This window comes from Bison bison, unplaced genomic scaffold (genome assembly GCF_000754665.1).
Source record: "Bison bison bison isolate TAMUID 2011002044 unplaced genomic scaffold, Bison_UMD1.0 scf7180017863955, whole genome shotgun sequence".
Taxonomy (NCBI): Eukaryota; Metazoa; Chordata; class Mammalia; order Artiodactyla; family Bovidae; genus Bison; species Bison bison.
The window spans coordinates 985,266-1,007,895 of NW_011494527.1; the positions used below are offsets into that span (position 1 = coordinate 985,266).

Genomic DNA, 22,630 nt, shown 5'->3' on the forward strand with positions numbered 1-22,630 from the left:
AAAAGTAGAAAAGCAAATATGGCAACATGTTATTAACTTTTAAGCCTTGGTGATGGGCATATGGAAACTCCATACACTTTCCTCTCTACATTTCTGTATCTGAAAATGTTCATAAGGCGAAACAAGTGAAAAACAGAAACAAACAGCTCAGCAAAAGAAAATGTTATCAGGAAGTGGTTCCCACACCCACTTGACTCCCTCTAGTGGCCAGTGGTGTTGAGCTGAATGCAAAGAAACTACCCAGTCTGGAGCAGACTCAACCCATCTCCTCCGGATACAACACTCAAAAGGAGATTCTCAAACTATTTTGTTCTTTCATTTGTTGTCACTGGGTTTATAAAACCAGAAATTTAGGTCTCACTACTCCATTTAATGACCTGAATCCAGAGGAGTAACTTATGGGTCTGAGTGCTGCCAGCTGGGACTTCCTCCAGTAGGTGACTGGGGACTGAAGCTGGTGGGGGTCAGTCTGTCTTGATTGAGGTGGGCAGGAAGGGTTTTCATGAGAGGCCAAAATCTGTTTATACCAGTTGTTCTTGTTGTTATGATTAAAGTACACACAAAAAATAAAACGTAAGTGCAGAACTCCCATCAGACAACCCACACATGTCACCAAAAAAGTGAACGCAGCTTCAGTCTACATTAAAAGTTTAGCAATTGAACGAACATCTTTATGTCTTAGAATATGTAAGATATTTTAGATGTGTATGTTTATTTAAGTGATTCTCAACTTTCACCAATCGTGTTCATAAGTCAATTAACTCTTTCATCCTATTAGCGTTGGATGAGAAGTTTTCCACCATCCTATAATTCTCTTGTCCAGATCTGAGTGAAAATATCCAAAACCAGATCATAAAAAGAACTTTTTTCCCACTAAGTTTGGTCAGGGAATATACAGATTTCCCCCCGCTGTTGAATTGTCTCCTTCTGGCATTTTATTTAGACCTGGGCTTCCCAGTTGGCACTAGTGGTAAAGAACCTGCCTACCATTACAGGAGACAAAAGAGACACAGGTTCAATCCCTGAGTCAGGCAGATCCCCTGTAGAAGTACATGGCAACGCACTCCAGTATTCTTGCCTGGAGAATCCCTTGGTCAGAGGAGCCTGGCAGGCTGCAGTCCATAAGGTGGCAGAGAGTCAGATACAACTGCAGTGACTTAGTGCACACAATATTAAAACCCACTTGGATTTTCTGAGCACACACTGATAATTGGGGCCAGACATGTTCCCACCCATCCCCCACCTACCCAACTTCAGCCCAGAGTATGTGGGGAGGCTGCCTGGACTTCCACGTCTGCCACTGTTGATCCACACGCTGGATAATCATATGCCCATCACCAAGATCTAACTGGGATAGAAATGGAAGGACAGTGAAGCCTGTGGGGAGGTTCTGGAATATTTCACTTGGGTACCTTGAGGTCAGTTACAAGTCTGGACATCACTTCTCTGAAGAAAGTCAAAGAGCAGGCACAACCAGGTAGAGAAGGGACCCTGGAGTCAAACACCTGACTTTCTGGAGCAGCAAGTCCAAAGGCCCTGAAGCTTAGCTTCTGGAAGTTTCTGCTGGGGACTGGCCCCTCCCACATGATGACACTGTGGGGTGGGGTAATAGCAACCCACCTCTGCCCCCAGCTACTTCAGACCCCCATACCAGTGCCAAGGTAAAAGATGGGTCAGACCACAGGCAGGTGGAGATCAGCCCTTGGGCTTGTCGCATTATAGTCCAGGACTCACAGATTCAGGGGCAGAGATACCTGTGTAAGGGAACAAGCTCACGGCCCAAGGGGATCAGGCTGCAGTTAACGGTGGCAGAATCCCGCCCGCTTCTGAGCCTGTTTCCTCACTCACTAGTTGAGGAGAGTGGACCGGTGGTCCCTTCCAGCTCTGCCCACCCACCAGGCTGGGACCCACTGGCTGTGGTGGGGTGCACGACAGTCACCAGCAGAGAATAACCACCAGCCAACGGGTCATCCCTCATCACTATCCAGGGAGTGGGGGTGATGGGACATCCTTAAATTGGAGTGAGAACTCATGACTTGGCAAAAGGCAGGGCCACTCTTCCGTTCTAGACAGAAGCAGGAGATGGGGAAGAGGTGGTGGTCTGTCTGCTGAGACCCTCAAAAATCTCTGCGGGGCAGGGAAAGGGCTGCTCCAGCCGACTTGCGATCCCTGACTCTAGGCCTGGCGGTGAGTGGGAGAGGCCGGGCGGGGAGGGGTTGCTCTGTCTTACAGGCATATCTTGGGATGGGCAGTCATTTTGGCCCCACGTCGGGGTCGGGGCAGAGTGGGGAGGCTCCAGGACGCGGGATGGTCCAAGTCTATCATATCCTCCCAGAGGGGGCCCCGCCCCGGGCAGGGGAGGCAGGATCAGTCCTCCTTCCGTGCCCGGAACTCGGGCAAGCTCCAGGCCCGCGGTGGCGGCGTGTCCCGCTCCACGTCCTCGGAGATGGTGTGGATGTCGCTGGCAAAGGGGGCGATGCGCGCACGGCTCCTGAAGGTGGTCAGGGTGCCTCGGGGGGCCCGCAGGCTCCACTGGCGCGTCAGCCGTTGCGCCTCCTCCTCCTCCTCCATCCTCTCCAGGACCTCCTGCAGCACCGAGCGGAAGAGCCGGGACACCTCCTGCACCTCCGGCTCCTGCTCCGCCACCAGCTGCCGGAACCTGGGTGCGGGGGGCCGGAAGACAAGGCAGGGCTGCGGTGGGTGTGGCAGCGTGCGATCCCAAGGGCGTCCATGCGCGCCCCCCTCCACCCCCCACAGTGGGAAATTCCCAGCTTCTCCACTTGCCCACTTCTTCTGAGTCAGAAATCCACCCCACCTCCTAACGCTCCAGCCCATACTGAGGTCCACCTCTGCTACTCCTGGCCTCCACGAGACTCAGCTTCCACATCTGTAAACTGGGGTCACAGCTACTTTTTTTTTTTTTTTTTTTTTTTTTGGTGAGATTAATGCACTAACACAGGGAAAGATACTGGTAGCTGCTTCGGGTTATCGATGTAGTGAGGGGAGCCCACTGGGGTTTTTCTGGCCTCACTGGCCCGCGTGATCTCCCTGAAATGTACATCCGATGGTTTCACCGCCCTGTGATGGTCCTTCCATAGCTCCCCGCTACCTCCTGGCTGAGGGTGCAAGCTGTTTGGTTCTGCTCATCAGTCTCCTGGTTACTTCCTGTCTGCGCTGCAGCCAGGAGTGCGGTTCCCCAGGGCCCCAGGTTCTCGGAGATTCCTGCGTATGTTCCCAAGCTGTTTCCTCGGTCTCCAAGGTCTCTGGCTTGGAGCTCCAGAAAGAACCACCGCTAGCAAGTTCATGTAATACCTGGTTTCTTGGTGTGGCCCCGAACAGAACACAGACTCTACATTTGCTAATAGTTTTTTTTTTTTTTTTTTCCAGACTGTGGTTTCTATTGCAAATAAACGTGGGTTCTTTTCTGAAAAACACCTCAAAAGCTCACGTGTCTCTGGGAGCTGCCTCCTGCCTCCCTCAGCCTCTAGCACTGACCTGGCAACCATGGCCTCTTTCTTCCTCCTGCCTTGCTCCTTCTAACGGATCCCTGCTCATCCAGGCCCCGGGCTCCATTTCCGTGAGATTATTAGTTCCTGGGGCTCCAGGCCGCGCACCTCCGGAGCCTGGGAGCATCCCTGCCCGGTGCCTTGAGGGGAGTTACCTGAGGATGTCTGGAGTTACCTGAGGATGGTGGGGAGTTACCTGAGGATGGTGGGAGTTACCTGAGTTACCTGAGGGTGTCTAGAGTTACCTGAGGATGTCTGGAGTTACCTGAGGATGGTGGGGAGTTACCTGAGGATGGTGGGGAGTTACCTGAGGATGGTGGGGAGTTACCTGAGTTACCTGAGGATGTCTGGAGTTGCCTGAGGGTGGAGGGAGTTCCCTGAGGACGGCGGGGAGTTACCTGAGTTACCTGAGGATGTCTGGAGTTGTCTGAGGATATCTGGAGTTACCCGAGGACGGTGGGAGTTACCTGAGGATGGCGGGCCCACAGTAGGCCGGGTGGATCTTGGCGCAGACGTCCTCCAGCTGCAGCCTCTCGCCGGGGCTGAGGTCGTATGCGGGCCGCGGCGCGCTGGCCAGCCAGCTGTAGTCCACGCGGGTGCAGACCTTCCTCACCGCGTGGCTGCGCTCCCGCTGCTGCCGCTCAGCCTCGCGCATCTGCCCCGCCAGCTCCACCATGAGCGTCTCCAGCACCATCTCCGCCGGGCTCCGCGGCGACGGCCGTGGCGGCGCCTCGTTCCCCCGGAGCCACGGGAGCAGGGACATGGCCTCCAGGCCCTGCCGGGGCGGGCCAGGAGTGCGTCTTCCTCAGCCCCTCTGTCAGCCAAGGTGGGGAGAACGGGGTGAGGCGGGGAGAGCTGAGGCCCGAGTGAGAAGACCTCCCCCTTCACAGCTGGGCGGCCTCGGGTAGGACGTAAGACGCTTAACCTCTCTGAGCAATCGTTTCTAAGTCTGTAAGACAAAGTCGTGGTGTTGTGAGAAGCAGTTGTGAATTAACTTGGGAAGCTCCAAGCACCGCATAAAAGTAAGATAATCTCATGGCCATAAAAGTCTCTAAAGCGTCCAGATGATTGAGCTTCCAGATCCTTGGTCACTCCAAACAAAGATGGAAACATACTGTTAAAAATAAGGCAACAGGCCCCAAATGGAGTCCTTATGCTAACCCCCACGTCACCAAACCTAGACTTAGTTTCGCCTCTCGCAGGAATCACTTGATCAGCACTAGTTAAGTAATCTGCCTGATAGCCCTCTGCCAGTGCCTAAAGGATAATAACTTTGCAGCAACCAATTTGCTCTTTTTGCTTTAACATCCTTGTTCCCGCTCCCTTCTGACTATAAAAGTGTTTCATTTGGTACAGCTCCTCAGAGCTCCTTGATATTTGCTAGATTTCAACAGACTTTTTTTTGCTCAAATAAACTTTTAAAAAATTTTAATATGCCTCAGTTTACCTTTTAACAATGCTGTATGGCTGAGCATAATCTTATCCCTGTGGTTTAAAGGGAAATAAACACACACATTCAGAACAGATGTTTTCATAACAGGAAATGCCCCCAATCTGTTGCTGAAAAAAGCTGAAGATTGTATGGGACTGATATTGTCCTGTAAATGATACAACTTACCCACCATTCATTCATTTATTCATCATTCATCAGGCAGAAGCATTAATCAAGCACAGTGTACACATCTGCGGAGGAACACAAGCATGATAGCATGTCTGGACCCTGCTCTCCAGCAGATACAAGACTTGATGAGTAAAAGCCATAATTTAAGTGGAAAGAGGTAAATGTGACTGGTGAAGCATGGAGTCAGTACTGCTGGGGTAGGGATGGGGAAGGAGTGACTCTGGATGATGAAAGGGGTTTTGAAAAGCCTTGTGGATGAGAGAAGGCTGAATGGTGAGTGCAGCCTTAAGATACATGGACTGATGGAGCAGATATCCCAGATAGAAGATCCTGCCATGGTACAAGGTGAGATGTGTGCAAGAAGCATCAGGTGTGACAGGGGATCCTAATTCATCATATTCCCACAGGGTCTTGCTCAGTATAGGTTTGGTGAATGACTGAATGACTAGATGGATGGATAAGTGAATGATGGATGAACACGTGAATGAGTGAATGGACTGCCATCTCAGGCATGCCCTGCTGCCTGCTGGAAGTGGGTTCATGCCTCTGACAACAGTGAAGGTGAGCTCCATTCCTGGGCTAAAACCTGAACTGGGTCTTTGAGGAGGCTCGCTTCCCCTTCCTATGCCCTTCTCCCCTCCAAGGAGCTCCCCCTTGCATGCAGCAGTGGTCTTATTCTTGCCTAGAACCTCTAGATGCAGACAAAAGAGGTTCAATGAACTCACAAGAACATGGGGATGAGGCACGCGTCACCTCCTGAAGACTCACATCTTTTTTTTTAGGCAGCCTTCCTGCCACCCTGCACCAGAGAGGGTTGGCCCAAAGAAATGAATTGTTGACGTTGGGGAATCAAACACAAATGGGAAAATGATTGTGGGGTATCAGTAGCTTCTGGGAGTGGCACAAATCAAGCTTCCTATTTGCCCATGCAGAAAACAACGACTTCTCTTAGCAACCATCGTAATTAGGAAATATAGTAGTGTTCATCCTCCACTTAGTCTGAGTGTATCACCATCATGGAGGCCTCAGATTACATATCCTGATGCCTTTCTGGGAGCCTGGGAAGGAAGAAGAGACCATCAGACTGTGCTATTGGGATCAGGGGCAGTTAGCACTTTTTCTTCTTGGTCTTCACTGCTTTATATGTCCAGAATCATGTAGTTGGGCAATAGTGTTGGGAAGGGGCTGAGAGATGGGGGTGGGTTCTGCTCTGTCCTGAGAGCCCTGAGGCCCCAGGAATCTCTCTGCCAGGGGATCTGATCAGTCAGGCAGAGATGTTGTAACTGAATGTGTAATTTTTTCCTGGAGTGCTTGTGTTTTTTTAAAAGAACACAAGACTTCCCTGATGGTCCAGTGATTAAGAGGCTGCGCCTTCACTGCAGGGGGCATAGCTTTGATCCCTGGTTGGGAGGATCCTGAGATATACTAAATATGGACTCTGAACCAGGCAAACCAAAATGACTGGCCAAAGGAAACTTGAAAGAAATGCCCCATAAAAGTAGTTGAAACTACCACAAGGGTGCGCCTCAGTGACTCTCTCTGAGTCTGTCCCTGTGTCTATACATATGTACTATACTCTTTTCCTCCTAATAAATACTTATTTCACTACTTTCCATCTTGGAGGGAGTTCTTTTCTGCAAAGCTGAAGAACCATGGCCTTGTCACTGACCACTAGTCTAGTGGCTAGGATTTGTGCTCTCAATCTCCAGCAGGAAACCAAAGCCCTGCTTCAACCACTGCAGGTCCAGGCCACCTGAGATCAATTAGATACCATAACACCATGCATGGGGTCTCTGAGCTGTATAAGGACCTGTCTTCCCCCATCCCCCCAAAATGTCACTGGCCTCAAAATATAAGTAGAGATCTACAAAATTGAAATTAATAAAAATTTCAAATTTAAGTAATGAAACTCCTTTCTACATTTTTATTAAAAAATAATTATAATGTGAATTCATTTGATGATATTTGAGGTGATGTGGAGCGAGGCCTTCAATAGCAAAGGGTCTAGATTGAAGATCTTTGCATCATCCTAGATTTAAACCCTGGGGTGCTTAAAGGCTTTCAACAATTCCTGATTATCCTCCAGATTAGATTCAGACCCCTTAAGTGGCTTCAAGGCCCTTTATCATGTGGCTCCTGTTTACATCTTCAGCTTCATGACTCACCAAACCTCTCCTTACCCCTATGCTCCCCTAACACCCTCCCCAACCCCACCCTCCATTCCCTGAATGCACCCTGCTGCCTCTTGCTTTTAGGGCTTTGCACATCCTCAATTCCTGAATGAGCCCCACCTTAGCTCTTAGCTCATACTCTGTTTCCTTTAGGAGCCTTCCCCATCCTCCCTGACCAGGCTCCCAGGTATTCTGTGCTTACCCCATCATGGCATAGTCCAACATGGCACAGCAAACCATGATGGCCTGTGTGTCCCTCTCCAGCCAGAGCGAGGACCCAGGTCTTGAGCATCATCCTACCCAGGCCCCAGAGCCAGGCACAAGGTCTGGCCTGTAGCAAGTGTTCAGTGTGTGCTCAGTCGCTTCGGTCCTTTTCTACTCTTTGCAGCTCCATGGACTGGAGCCTGCCGGGCTCCTCTGTCCTTGGAATTCTCCAGGCAGGAATACTGGAGTGGGTTGCCATGTCCTCCTCCAGGGGATCTTCTTGACCCAGGGATCGAACCCACGTCTCCTGCATTAGCAGGTGGGTTCTTTGCCACTAGCAGCACCTGGGAAGCCCAGTGTTCAGCAGAGATCCATAATAAATGGAGTGACACTTGCTTTCTAACTTGTTTGAATAAATACCAGAGTAATGGATAGAGTTGCCCTGTGGGGCTTTAGTCCTTGCTGTGTGTGTGTGTGGGTGTGTGTGGGTGTGTGTGTGTGTGTGTGGGGGTGTGTGTGTAGCTGGGCTAGAAATCTACCTAGACAATCCCTTCCCATTCCAAAATTTCTCCCCCTTCCTAAGGCCCATTTTGAAGGATTCATTTTTGGGTCAAGCCCTGCCCTCCTTAAGGGCATTTTTTTTCTTCTTAGTCTGGAATTACATTTAAGTTGAAAGGAGAATGGTTTGGTCTTGGAAGGTCTTCCTGCAGCAGGGAGAAACATACAGAAAGAGGAGGTGAGAAAACCCTGGAGATAACTTATGTCTCCAGGAAAACTGACCTCTTAACATCTACTCCAGGCCTGGTAAGGGCACCAGGCTTGAGCAGTAGGCCCATGGCTCCCATGTGCCAGGGCCTTGGGGCAGTGCTGCAGATAGAGGCTTGCATACCATATGTTTAAATATTCGCAAATTACAAATTAAGCTAATGAACTATTCAATAAAATACGTTCTCTTTCTTCCTTGTCAAATAAACCTTCATAACAACTGGGAGGGTCTGATTCAAGCTGAGAATTCTTGGACTCTGTGGAGTTCTTTGCTGGTACGTGGAGATGTGGGTTGAGCCAGTTCTTGGCCCTTAGCCCGTCCCCTCTTTCTAGTCTCAGCCCAAGGGGCCTTGCAGACATGCAGGGAGATGCCGAGCTTCATGTCCAGGCCCACCCACATCCCTGCCAACAGGGCCTCTTAGCCTCCCTCAGACCTAGGGTTGCTCCCACGATGATGTTGCTCCCACCAGGGAGGGGTCCTGCTCCAGCTCTGGAAGTGGGTGGGTGACTGTCCAGGCAAGGATTTCTGGATCTCAGCACCTAAGGCCTGACCTGGAGGGGATGTGACCTCAGGGTGGGCACATCTCTGGACTCCCCCGGACTCCTTGCCCTGGGTTGGGGAAGCCAGAGTGCAGACCAGGATGGGGCGGGTGCCCTCTTCCCAGGTGGAAGTCTGTGCCCCTGACTCGAGTCGGCTGCCAGAGATGGGGTGCTCAGCCCACGGCAGATGGCAGAGCCTGGGCGGGGATCCCGCTTGAGTCCCAGGCTCGGTGGGCTCTCAGTTTCTCTGGCCCAGGGGCTGGGTCCTCAGAGGGTGGAGAGGGGTGGGGTGTTTTGAATTTTCTCCTCCCTCCAATCCCTGCCTCCCAGCCCAGGCTGGAGGCTGTAACAGAGACAAGATTTCTGCTCTATCTGTCACTGGTGCCAGCTGTTCTCCTGGAGGCTCTCCAACAGGTCTGATTAAGCTCTTAAGGGCAGAGGAGAGAGGGAGGGGGAGATGGAGGGAAGGAGGGAAGACATAAGGGAGAGGTGGAGAGGTAGAGGGAAGGAGGGAATGCAGAAACAGAGAGGCAGGCAGACTAGACAATGCCAGAGGTGGCTGGTTGGCTTATCCCCGGGCTTCCCCGGGACCTGAGTCTGTGTTGGGAAGCACATGACGGCAGGTTGTGGTCTGATTAAGACTAAAGACACCCAGAAGGTATATCAGAACTGCTGTTAGGTGGTCTTGCCCAGTTGGATTCTGCCCCTCCCTTGCGTTGGATTAACCCACATGGCAGAGCCAAACTCCCAGCTAAAGCCCTCGCTCCCGCTCAAATCCTGCCAAGTGACTCCAGAACCTTCCCATGAGGAATATCTGCTTGCTGTTCAGGAACAGCACCTGCAATCTGCATCCAACACACAAGCATTGTTTGAATCTGTGTTTTTAAAACATTAGGACATCTGGGAAAATCTGAGTGTGAGCTGTATGTTAGGGAATGGGTGTTGCTTTTCTAGGGTATAAAAATGATAATTAGCCCCTCAGCTTCCCAGACTCTCATGCAGTTGGTTGTAAATTCTTCCAGGAGCTGTTTTACTGTCTACTTTTCAGAATTTAAAAAAAAAAATCAAAAACTTAAAAAAGCAAAAGTTTCAAAAAGCAAAATGCAGAGGGGGGAAGCAGTGACAGATATTTTTTTGGTAATTATGCTTTTTTTTTAATTTTTAGAATTTATCCGTTTTTACTGTGGGTCAGCTGTTGATATTTCATCAGGATAACCATTTCTTTGCTGAGTTCAGGTGACAGAGGAAGAGACACACCCTCAAAACACACACAAAACAAAACCACAGAATCATCTTTAACCTAACTTTCTATACAATGTCTCAGTTTCCCGTAACTTTGCACACAAGCTTCTGAGTTGAATTGTACCTGCTTTTTGTATTTGGAGAGAGTGTGACTATTGAACTTGAAACCTTTTATTCTGGGCATCTTGGTAGTTTCTGGTGGGATTAAGCGGGTGAGAGGGAAGAAGGGAGTTGGGGGGCTCCTACCCTTCAGAACATGAAGTTTCTCCCACTGCTCCTCTCTAGAGGTCTCCCAGTGCCAGACCTAAAGGTTTTTCCTACAGTGATCCTCTGATTATTTTTACTTCCCCTTGACCCATATGTTTTAACAGAACTTTTAACAAACTGCACTTATTAAGAAATGTGTTTGCCCTGTTTTGTTTTTGTTTTTGTTTTGTTTTCAATAAATGACATGGCACCTCCTAGCAGGAAGGGAACTGCTACTGCTAAGTCACTTCAGTCGTGTCCGACTCTGTGCGACCCCATAGACGGCAGCCCACCAGGCTCCCCCATCCCTAGGATTCTCCAGGCAAGAACACTGGAGTAGGTTGCCATTTCCTTCTCCAATGCATGAAAGTGAAAAGTGAAAGTGAAGTCGCTCAGTCGTGTCTGACTCTTAGCGACCCCATGGACTGCAGCCTACCAGGCTCCTCTGCCCATGGGATTTTCCAGGCAAGAGTACTGGAGCGGGGTGCCAATGCCTTCTCCGGCAGGAAGGGGAAAAAATGGTAATTATGGTTCTAGAGGAATCTTGACAAATAGTGCAATCTTGGGAGGCAATGCTGGAGTGTTCCTGGCTGAGTGTCAACGATTGTCTACAAGGTCTCACATTCCAGTCGTTCAGATGATGCCACATGTCCAGGTACACACATGCATTCAGGTAGGGTAAAATACTAACAATCACTTTGTCCAGGGGGAATTTATGACTGTTTTTTTTGCACTATTATTCCAATTTTATTGCATGTTTGAGCGATTTATAATTTACAAGTTGGAATACATCTAGCTCAAAGCTCACTTCTTGCAGGAAGCCTTCTCAGTCTATTCTATCTAGCGGCTGACTTGCCCCTCAGCACCTCTGCCCACAGTTTAGACCTGACTCGTGAGTAGTGCTGTGGTGTTTCTCCACAGTTGGGGGTGGTGGTGAGGTAGTGAACGGTGGCGTGTGCTGGGAGGCTCTGGGTGGGCGGGACCAAAGCCCGGGCCTGAATTCTGACTCATGACGCGCTCGCGACTCAGTAAACACGGGTGGGGGTGTGTGCAGTGTACCTGTCCCGGTGCAGGTCTGGGGCTCCCTCCAGGAGCGTGCATTCAAGGCAGGAGTGAGCCCAAGGAGACAAGCCATCTCTGTGCTGTCTGGAAGGGTGCTGCCATCCAGTAGGGGGCAGGCCACTGCCCTTTGGTTCCTCACCAGCTCAGGTGAGGCAGGCTGGTGGAGTGAGGAGAGCCAAGGTTTTAGCAGAGAAATCCTAAATTCAACTCCTATGCCCTTCCGCTCCCACTCTGTACTGCCTTCCCAAGTTGCCTTCATTGCTCCAAGTTTCCCCATCTGTAAGATGGGGTAATAAGGTACCTACTTCAAGTTACTATGAAGACTAAATAAGGTAATGTGGACTTCCCTGGTGATACAGTGGATAAGAACCTGCCTGCCAAGACAGGGGACGTGTGTTCCATCCCTGGTCCAAGAAGATTCCACATGCCTTGGAGCAACTAAGCCCGTGTGCTACAACTGCTGAGGCTCACACACCTAGAACTCAGGCTCAGCGACAAGAGAAGCCACTGCAGTGAGAAGCCCCCACCGTGAAGGTAGCCCCCGCTCGGCACAACTGGAGAAAGCCTGCGTGCAACAATAAAGGCCCAGTGCCGTCGAAAATAAATGTAAAAGTTCTCATAACCAATCAAAAAAGGCAAGGTAATGTCCCTTTAAGTGCTTTGTAAACTAACAAGAAGTTGGTTGGTCTGCGTCTATGACTGTCTCTTGGTGTAAGGGCTTCAGGAGAATTCAGAGTTTTAAAACTTGGATAGGAAAAAAAATATCTTTATCTCCTCTATCTTTAACTGAAATGTGATATTTTTGTCAGTTATGAATACTGGCCCCCGAGTACGGCAGTGTCAGTACACCTGTGGCGGTTTTATCTCCCTCAGAGGTCAGATTCTTTTTTCATAATACTTTAAAGTTGTTATTCTTGAAATATGGTTTGTGCTCGTCAGGGCTGTGAAATCATACTCATTAGCCCTGCCACTAGAGTTTACTATTTCACGTGTGGCTACAGGGCTTCCCTGATAGCTCAGTTGGTAAAGAATCTGCCTGAAATGCAGGAGACCCAGGTTTGATTCCTGGGTCAGGAAGATCTGCGGGAGAAGGGATAGGCTACCCACTCCAGTTATCTGTGGGCTTCCCTGGTGGCTCAGCTGGTAAAGAATCCACCCACAATGCAGGAGACCTGGGTTCAATCCCTGGGTTGGGAAGATGCCCTGGAGAAAGGAAAGGCTACCTACTCCAGTATTCTGGCCTGAAGAATTCCATGGACTGTATAGATCATGGAGTTGCAAAGAGTCAGACATGACTGAGTGACTTTCACAGAGGCACATATATTACTGTATCTCAAATTGCTTAAAAATATTTCAATAGGAGTCCGGTTTCAGGGAAAAAATGTTCAATAGCTGCCTTTCAATACAGTGGTTTCTTTTGTAATTGCAAGAATTTAATTGTATGCATTGAGGAACATTTCACTGAGAATGTATCCACAGGCTTCACACACTTCCAAAGGGTCAAGGACCCTTGGCTTGGGGCAAACCTGACCCCAGTCCAGCTCCTGACTTGCTGGGCCTTGGCACTGGGAGAGCTGTTGAAGGGAGAACTCAGGGGTGGAGTCTCGTGTCCCAGCAACCTCTCACCTGTTCTGGGGCTGTGCTCCCCAAGTCCTTTGTCTTCCATTCTCTGCTCTTCCTTTCCCTTCCTTTCTGCTTCATTATCCTCCCACCTCACAAGCTCTGAGCCTTCCCTTCAGCCTATTTTTGAACATCCCTGAGGATAATGTCTTTTCCGTGGCTCCCTGGGTGACACTGGCACCAGCTGTAGCTTGTTGATACGCTGGAGAAAGGAGCCCCATCCCTCGAGGGCAGGAGGAGTCTGGTTCCTGGCAGTTAGCACAGGAGGGGACCAGGGGTGTCTCTGAGGTGGGAACAATGCAGGGTGTGCCTATGGAACAGGGAACAAGGCTCTGACCCACCCTCGCCCCCCACCAGAGGTGTAGAGACCATCTGCTTCTGGTGGGGACCGAGGCCTCCAGGCTCTCACCATCCAGGGAAGGACCATGCACTTTCTGCCGGGAAGCTGTTTTCTCTGGACAAAACTGCCCACCCAGTCCCGTCTCTAAAGCTGGGCCCTAACAGCTGAGCCAGGCGTCTGCAGGCTGGGGCAGGGGCTGCCCTGTGCGCCCCTCAAAACCCATGAGCCCAGAGCAGCAGCTCTGGAGTGTAGGCCGCGAGGATCTGTGGAAGCCGGCCCCGAGGGCGGGGCAGAGGCCTCCAAGAAGAACATGCAGAGAGTGTGTTCCCTCTGCCAACCCACCTTCCTCCCAGCCTTGTTTGTGCCAAGACCAACTTCACAGAGTACAAATTACCTTATTTTTCTTTGGCGTCATAGAAAAATAGCCTGTAATCCACCAAGCCAGGTGGGACTTAGCCAGTCCTGTGGGCCTCTGCCCACCCGAGAAACATCTGCTCATCTTTTAAGATGCTGCAGCCTGCCTCTCACTCCCCTGCAGAGGCTAGCAGATCTCTCATCGCAGCATCTCTAACAAATATACATCTCTCTTCTTTGGTTGTATTTCTCGTTCCCTGACTCGGCTATGAGCTCTATGAGGAGAAGAGCTGTGTCTGTTGAATCTTCTGGGAGGCAGTAGGCCCTAATGAGTGGTTTCTGAGTGAATGAATGAACGAATGAAGGAATGAGGCAGTCAGTCCTCCTCAGACTGAGGCAGGAGTGAAAACAGGAGAGGGATGAGTGCTCAGGTCCAGCTCGCCCCTTGGAGGTCTTTGTCAGAGGGCAAACACCCTGGTCTCTTTCTGAGAGAAACTGCCCTGGTCTCTATCTGAGAGGATATGCCATCCATGGTCCTCATCTGAGGGGAGGGGCTCTGGTCTGCGTCTGAAGGGAGGGCTCTGGTCTCCATCTGAGGGGAGAAGACTTGGTCCCTTTCTGAGGAGAGATGCCATGCTGTCTCAGTCTTAGGGGAGGTTCCTGGACTCTGTCTGAGGGGAAAGCCCTGGTCTTTATATGATAGTAGCACCCTGGTCTTTGTCTGAGAGGAGATACCTTAGTCTTCTTCTGAGACAAGCTGTTGTGGTCTCTGTCTGAGAGGAGAATTCACAGTCCTTATCTGAGGGGAGATACTCTGGTCTCCGTCTGAAGGGACAGTCCGGGCCTTTTTCTAAGAGAAGTCACTGTGGTCCCTTTCTGAGAGGAGATGCCCTGGTCTTTCTCTGAGACAAGTTGCCCTGATCTCTATCTGAAGGAAGAACCCAGGTCTTTTTCTGAGAGAAGTAACTCTGCTCCCTGGCTGAAGGGAGACGCCCTGGTCCCTGTCTTAGGAGAGAAGCCCTTTGCTTTTTCTGTGAAGAGTCACCCTGGTGACTGTCCCAGGGGAGACGCCCTGGGCACTGTCTTGGGGGACACTCTGCTCCCCAGACTCTGCCTGAGGGGAGGGCCCTGCTCTTTATATGATAGAAATCTCCCTCCAACTGATTCGTAGGAGAGGGCTGGTCCCATAGCGGATGCTCCTTCCCAAGCCTGATCCTGTCCCTGAAGCCCCATCCAGGCCTGTTCTCCCAAACATATCTTGGGGACTCACGGGCAGCTCTGCAGTCAAAGAACTGAGGCCCACACATTGCCCACATCACCTTGGTCACTGTCGTGTCCTGAGAGTCTGCTCCGAGCCTCACACTTTGTGGTTCTCAAGTCGCAGGCTCAAATCAAGGAGAGAAACTCTAATTTGCATTTCCCCTTGCTTCCCTCTTGAGCTTCTCTGGTGGCTCAAATAGTAAAGACTCTTCCTGCAATGCAGGAGATCCATTTGACCCCCTGAGTTGGGAAGATCCCACTCCAGCATTCTTGGCTGGAGAGTCCCATGGACAGAGGAGCCTGGTGGGCTACAGTCCAGGGGTTGCAAAGAGTCTGACACGACTGAGCAACTGACACACTTGCTTCCCCCTAGGTGGATCCTCTCCGTAAAGGCAGAAGGGAGAAGCCTTGGGCTGGGTCCTCCCTGACAGGCTTGCTGCCTCCAGAGTAGACAGAAGCCATGACTTCCTGTGAGTCTGTGAAGCAGGGACGAGGCCATGGCAAGGAGGATGCTGCAGAGTCTGCCGCCTCTTGTGGGACAGACGAAGAGAGTCGGGGCCTCCCTGTGGCCATCAGGGTCCTACACTCAGACAGCGCGGTGGACTGTCCCCATCTACCCAGCTCAGCTCAGCCGGCCACTGCTGTAACTTCTGTCCCCTGGGAAGGTGACCCTCTTACCTGGCTTTCTGAGGTCAGGCTGTGTGGAGGTGAAGGTCTCAGGGGGTCCTGATTCTGCTTCCCTGTCTGGGATCCTTTCAGAGCGTCTGGATCCTTTCAGGGAAAGACAGAAAGTTCATCGGCCACGGGAGGACAGGGTCAAGGGAAACTACATCCAAACACCTCCCTCCTCTTCCTCTTGTGCTGCGGGCTGCCGCCTCGGGCTTCCTCCTCCTCTATCTCTCAGAAGTTGTGCTGAGAGAAAACAATGCTGATCAGAGGAGGGATCCACCCTGGGCTGGTGTTTGCAATATTTGTGTGTGTGTCTCCAGAGGCTGGAACCACACAGCTCCTCGGATGAACCCCAAGGCAACCCAGCTCCTGATTGGTGGTTGCCGTGGAGACCCACCTAAGCCTCTTCCACCTGAGCTGTATTATCTGAAGAGGGAGTCTATCTGACCTGACAGTCACCTGAGAAGATCCAGGGGGTGAGAGCGGCCCGTGTCCAGATGGCCTTCTCCGCCCCGGCCTCCCCCAGCTGGCGCTCGGGATGGCACAAGCTGGGGAGCCAGGGCATGCTCGCTGCACCCTCTGTAGAGCCCTAGGAGGACCTGCTCAGAGTAGATGTTTCCAGCTACCAGCTGGATGGTTCCTGGCCAGAGCACACTCTTTCCACCCACTCCCTCTGAGGAGTGATTCAGGTGCCGAGGGCAGGAACTCTCACCTTTAATCACCACCCCTCACCTGCCCCACTCTTGGCTCATGAAAATTCTCTCCTTCCCTCAAGGCAAGCTCAAGTACACAGAGTTCTTCTTCTGATGCTCTGGAGGAGGGGCAAGGCTGAGGAAATAATCCCAGCAGAGGAGGGAGGGTAGACTGTGATTATTGACTTTGAGATAAGATGGGGGCTGGCAGGAGTGGGCCTGTTGCTATTCCTCCTGTTGCTATTCTCCCGAGTCCCACACTCACCCCTGGGCCTCCTGCCTGTCTCTGTGCCCTGCACACTGTCACATGCAGACTTTTCAAGCTATGGGCCCCGTGTGGGCCAGCCTGCCCCCATCAGAATTAGAAACCCATGCCGGCCCCTGTCCGGGGTGCCCTAGTGGGCACTAAGCTGCCTTGTAATAGATCTCAAGTGATGCCGTACCAGGTAGTACCAGGTGCCAGGCAGTAGAGTGACTTCTGGATATGTCTAGTCCTGAGTGTATTGAAAACAAAGCAGAAAGTGTCACCAAGAAGAAACCAAGCCATGCCGGATGAACCACCTCTCTCCACTCACCTGCCTGCCTGCGTGTTTTGTCTTTGTCCCTGAGTGCTAGGCCGCTTTGCTCTTCCTTTGTGGCTGGATCCATTAGATAGATCTGCCTTCCCCTCTCTCCAGTTGCTCAAGCAGGGCTCTGGAGTCAGGAGCTGGGTCATACACCTCTCTTGACCAGTTCACAGCACAACAGTCCCAGTGATGGGGAAGGTCCCTTGGGGATAGGACACTCCCACACTTTGAGGAGCTTAAGTTGACCTCCTCACACTCACAGATCCATGGTGGCCTCCACACCCAGGATAAGCCACAGCCAGAGCAACCTGGTGCAGGTAACCAGGAGTCCCCACCTCTGAACATACCACCACTATGCTGACACAAGGGCAAAAATTCCAAGGTGTTTCCATGCTGGTGGGGAGGGGACCAGCAGGATGAGAAGGCTCTGCTTTCTCTTTGGAAAAGTTGCTAGAAGCGGTAAGAAGAGGCCAGTGACTAAGTCACAAATTCGTTCATGCAGCACGGATGTCCAGAGCACTCTTCTGTGCAGCCAGGATACCAGATGCCAGCTGAGGGTTCACAATTCCCTTCCTCACCCCTCTCACTCCACACTTCCCAGCCAAGGCCCCTTGAGGCTGGGTCAGATGAAATTCTTGGTTAGGACTCTCCACGTCCACTGCTGAGGGCATGTGTTTAATCCCTAGTTGGGGAACTAAGATTCTTCAAGCCTTGAGGCACAGCCAAAAAAAAAAAAAAGAATTATTTAAAAGAAGAACATAGAATTCTTACAGGAGAGTGCAGAGCAGGGACAGAATTAGAGTTCAGCGCTAAACGCATTTTTCTTCCTGCTGTGTAATCTTGGGTCAACTAAATACCATTCTATTTGAATGAAAAAATTCATCCCATGGATTAGGCTTAAAACCTCACCCTCACACACACACACACACACACACACACACACATATACACATGCACACAATTAATGTAAATGAGATCATGCCAGCTCTGAGCCATTAAAGGAAGATCAGTCTGCAGCAGTGTGCTAAGGACTCCTGACCTGTGACGCTGGGGAACGCACACACAGATGACTAGTTTCTCAGCGTCCTCCCCTCCCAACACAGCTGGCCCCTTCCCTCTACTTTTCAGTGACATAGGCACAGGCCCAGAGGAGAGGGGTTATGCTTTCCTACTTCTGTCCCTCGCCCGCCGCCCTGACACCATAACTCAAAGACAGCTTGGTGTTTGTGCCGGCTGCTCATCTCTTTTCACCCGTTAGCCTGTGGAGGCTTTGTGATTATCCACGCTGAGTGTGAGTTTGACTGGGGAGAGAAAGTGGTGGTGGTTTTTTTTCTCATTTGGCATCCCTCGAAGTCGCTGAAGTGTAGTTAAATATTCAGCAACCATTCAAATGGAGAAACACCAGCAGGGCTGTGACATTGCCTCACAGATGGCATTTGATTAATAAATTGGAGATGTGGAATTACAAAGCCATTGGGTGCAGGACTGGATTAAAACCTGCAAGGAGATTGGAGGAGAGCGCTGATCCCAGATGTCAGGCTGTGCCGTGGGCTGCTCTTCCTGTTCCCTCCTCCCTGGCTTCTTTCCAGGCGGTGGGCGCCAGTCCAAACCATTTCTATGCGCTCTGTCATGCATTGGGTTTTCAGAGCCAACAGAAGGATAAAAGTGACATAGTAGTCACAGGCACAGACCAGACGCACATTTACCTGTGCCTCCCTGGGAATGGCTACCCACTCCAGTATTCCTGCCTGGAGAATCCCATGGACAAAGGAGCCTGGCGGGCTACAGTCCATGGGGTCGCAGAGTCTGACACAACTGAATGGCTAACACTTTCACTTTCCTCCCTCTGGGCAGCCCTCTTTCCACTCCTGTGGCCACATTTCCTTTTCCAGCCAGAGGAAGCATTGCGGATGACTGCAGGCAAATGAGAACCTCGCCTTCTCCCAGCTGGCTTGCTTAAGTCCCTGCTTCCTTACTCTCTCCTTCTTGCCCCTCTTCTCCATCTTGCCTCACACTGTTTTTTTTCCCCTTAATCTGTATCATCTAACTATTTATCTAAAATAATGAAAGGGAACTAAGGAGAGAGACATAATACATCTCTCATTCATTTATTCACTGGGTGTCTATTGACCATCTACCCTGTGGTAGACAGTACCTTGACGCCCGATTTCTATGGAATTCACTCACCACTGACTTCTTTTAGGTTCTGCCCTATGGTTTGACTGATCTTGAGAGCCTGGGCAAAACTGGCTGTCCATCAAAGATTCATGCCCCTCTTCCAGAGTGAGACATGCTTTGGGGAAGCTGCTGTCCAACCAGGGACCCCATTACCCAGCCTCCCTCACATCCATACAGGACCATGTGACAATGAAATGTGGATGGAAGGCCTGACTTATGAAACACTCTGTGCAGTTTTCCACCGCCCCTCTTTCTCCCACTTGCTGATGGTCCATAAGGACTCTGAGGCCCTGGAGGGTGGTAGAGCCCCAATTTTGAAAGAGCCCAGGTCCCTAAATTACTATGTGGCAGGCCACCCATCAGTCATCCATGTTGAACTCTACTATGTGCAAGCAGTGTATCGGGTCAAACACTAAGACTTTGGGTTTCTCTCTCACAGTGATTGGCGCTCTCATGATTAGTGCAAACCCTGTAGGAAGAGATGGATGTGGAAACTCTCTGCCTTCCTTGGTTCCTGGACATCAGAGATCTTCTTGATGGGTCCCCTCTGGTTACTCCATCTTCATCCCAAAGAAACAATTACTGTACCCCATCTTGTCTCATGCCTTTGTGTGCAGTGCACACTGTTCCAAACGCTGGGGGCACAGGGGGCTGTCTTACTCATCCCTGAAAATCTACCCCAGTGGTGAGCCTCAGTGAACCTCCTGTCTGCCCAGCTTCCCCCTCCTCTCCAGTCTCCAAAGTTTCATTCTTCTCTCTGTGTATACAATCAATCCTCATTACTCACAGTTGCAAAGCTGTCTACTCACTAAAATGTATTTGTAATCCCCAAATCAATACTCGAGGCACTTTTGCGGCTATTCTGGACATGTGCAAAGTGTTAAAAATTTGACATTCCCAACTGAAGTGAAACGAGGCCATCTCCTGTCTTCCTGTTTTAGCTCTCAGACGGTCAATAAATATCCTTCCCCTGGCCTATTTAGTGTCCACTTTGTGCCTTTTGCTGGTGATTTCACTGTCTAAAATGGTCCCCAGGTGCAGTGCTGAAGTGCTGTCTGCCGTTACCAAGTACAAGAAGGAGAGAATGCATGGCTTAGATGCACTTCATTTAGGCATTAAGTTGCAAGTTATATTGCTGTTGGCTGTGAGTTCAATGTTAATGAATCAACAGTGCACAAAAATAAGGAGTCTTTGAACAGAAATACACAGAAGACAAGGTTGTGTACTGACTGGCTGATGAAAATGTCCTGACCAGAGGCTCACAGGAACCTAACCGTGTGTTTCCCTTAGAAGCGGTGGTTCAGGGCTGGCAGTGACATTCAGAACATGACTACTGCAAATAATGAGAATCAGTGGAGCATCACATTGTTGGCTGAACTTCCCTGCAGAATAAGGACTGCTCGAGGGCTAGGAGCCCAAGCCACAGCGTGTAGTGAGAGGTCAATGCATTTAGAGAAGGTGGCAGCCAGAGCACCCTGAGCCTGTTGTCTGCACCCAGCAAATGCCCTGGACCTGCCTCTGTCCTCCTGAGCCTGAGATGAGCTGTCACAGGCTCGAGGACCCACAGACCACAGACATAAGTAGACAGGAGTGGACTGTGAGGGGCTGAGGTCACCCACAGGTGGGAATGTGCAGAGGCCAGCGGAAGCAGGTGATGTGGGGGCTGTGGGAGGGTGGTCTGGGAGCCTGGGCACTCGACAGTGTGGGAAGCCAGTCCAGGTCCAGGGGTAAGAAAGCAGGAAAGCCACTTCTGCTCAACCCGGAAATGCTTCTGGGAAGAGGCTGAGTACCAGCAAATCAACAGGAGAGGGGAGCCAGGGTGTGTCCTGCGTTAGAGAGATAAAACCTGAAATGACACGAGCTGGTGCGGGCCCTCTGGGTGGGTACTGACGTGGGGCCTGAAGGGATGCCTCGGGCCCAGGAAGGAAAAGAGGTGGTGTTAGTGAAAGACAAGGAGCCGCTGTGATGCACAGGGTGAAACAAATTGTCACATGTGGATCTGAATGTAGATTCTGAAATCAGTTTCCAAAGAAGAATGCTGGTGAGTCCAGACCAATAGTAGCAGCTTGGTAGTTAGTACACTGCCTGGCTCCAGCGATAGTGCCCTGACTAGCGTGGAGGATGACGGAGAGGGTGGAATTGTCTGGGAATCCTGACTTGATGGTGAGGAGTCACAATACCCTAGGGGAGGAGCAGAAAGGAGGGGAAACTGACTCGGGGTCCCCTGGCCGTGTGGATGGGGAGGACAAGGTGTCTTCATGACTCCTGGGAAGACAGACCCAGTGACCAGCCCCACACATGGAGGATGGGTTTAGTGAAAAAGTGAAAGTTGCTCAGTCGTGTCCGACTCTTTGAGACCCCTTGGACTATACAGTCCATGGAATTTTCCAGGCCAGAATACTGGAATGGGTAGCCTTTCCCTTCTCCAGAGGAAGTTCCCAACCCAAGTCTCCTGCATTGCAGGCGGATTCTTTACCAACTGAGCCACAAGGGAGGATGGGTTTGGCTGAAGATAAAGATCTGGGGGTCATCTGCGTCAAGGGAGACGCTCGATGTTGGACACAGGGGACTGACTCAGCTCACATGGGACTGGAAGAGAGCCTGGGATTGACTTACAGGCCCAGCAGAGGGGTGGGCTGAGAAGGGCTTGGGAACCTAACCCTGTGCACTTGTTTCTGCTGCATTCCCACCGCAGCGCTCTAAGGAACCACGGAGAGCTAAGTGGGCATTGTTTGGTAATGTGTCTCCCTGCTGCTGCTGCTGCTGCTGCTGTCGCTTCAGTCGTGTCCCATAGATGGCATAGACGTCGTGTCCCTGTGCGACCCCATAGACGGCAGCTCACCAGGCTCCCCCGTCTCTGGGATTCTCCAGGCAAGAACACTGGAGTGGGTTGCCATTTCCTTCTCCAATGCATGAAAGTAAAAAGTGAAAGTGAAGACGCTCAGTTGTATCCGACTCTTAGCGACCCCATGGACTGCAGCCTACCAGTCTCCTCCATCCATGGGATTTTACAAGCAAGAGTACTGGAGTGGGGTGCCATTGCCTTCTCCCATGTGTCTCCCTAGTGTCCAGTCATGATCCTGTGATGGCCCAAGTGATAGGAAGTCTGTGAACTTTTAGAAGTGTGGGGACTTCCCTAGTGATCCAGCGACTAAGACTCTGCGCTCCCAAGGCAGGGGCCCTGGGTTCAATCCCTAGTCGAGGAATTAGATCCCACACGCCACAACTAAAGATCACACATGCTGCGAGGAATATCAAAGATCTCGCATGTCACAACCAAGACCCAATATAGCCAAATAAATAAATAATTTTTAAAAATAAATAAAAGGAGAAGAAGAAGAAGGAAAGAAAGAAAGTGCTGATCATGCAGAGTTAGCAGGTGCCTACTGACAGGAGGTCAGGGGAAACACCCCAGAGAGGTTGAGGATGGGAGGTCGAGGTCGGTGTCGGTCCTCTGCAGTCCGCATCCACGTTGCGTCCCCCTGGGCCCCATCCACTCAGAGGGCAGTTCTGGCAGGCAGTTCTGTTTGAACTCAGAGGTTCCTTTAATTGACAAGGCCCCAGCCCAGGCTCACAAGCCCCTGAGGCCTGGGA

The 22,630-nt window shown here is 51.0% G+C and overlaps 1 protein-coding gene across 1 annotated transcript; it reads right to left on the reverse strand.

The window, feature by feature from the left end:
* Positions 1-2,367: 2,367 nt before the first annotated feature.
* On the reverse strand, positions 2,368-4,269 carry RD3 (retinal degeneration 3). The gene is made up of 2 exons (XM_010833890.1): positions 3,974-4,269; positions 2,368-2,659 (listed from the first exon to the last, which is right to left on the reverse strand). Exons 1-2 carry the CDS (start codon positions 4,267-4,269, stop codon positions 2,368-2,370), a joined length of 588 nt encoding a protein of 195 aa, XP_010832192.1.
* Between the last annotated feature and the right edge of the window lie 18,361 nt (positions 4,270-22,630).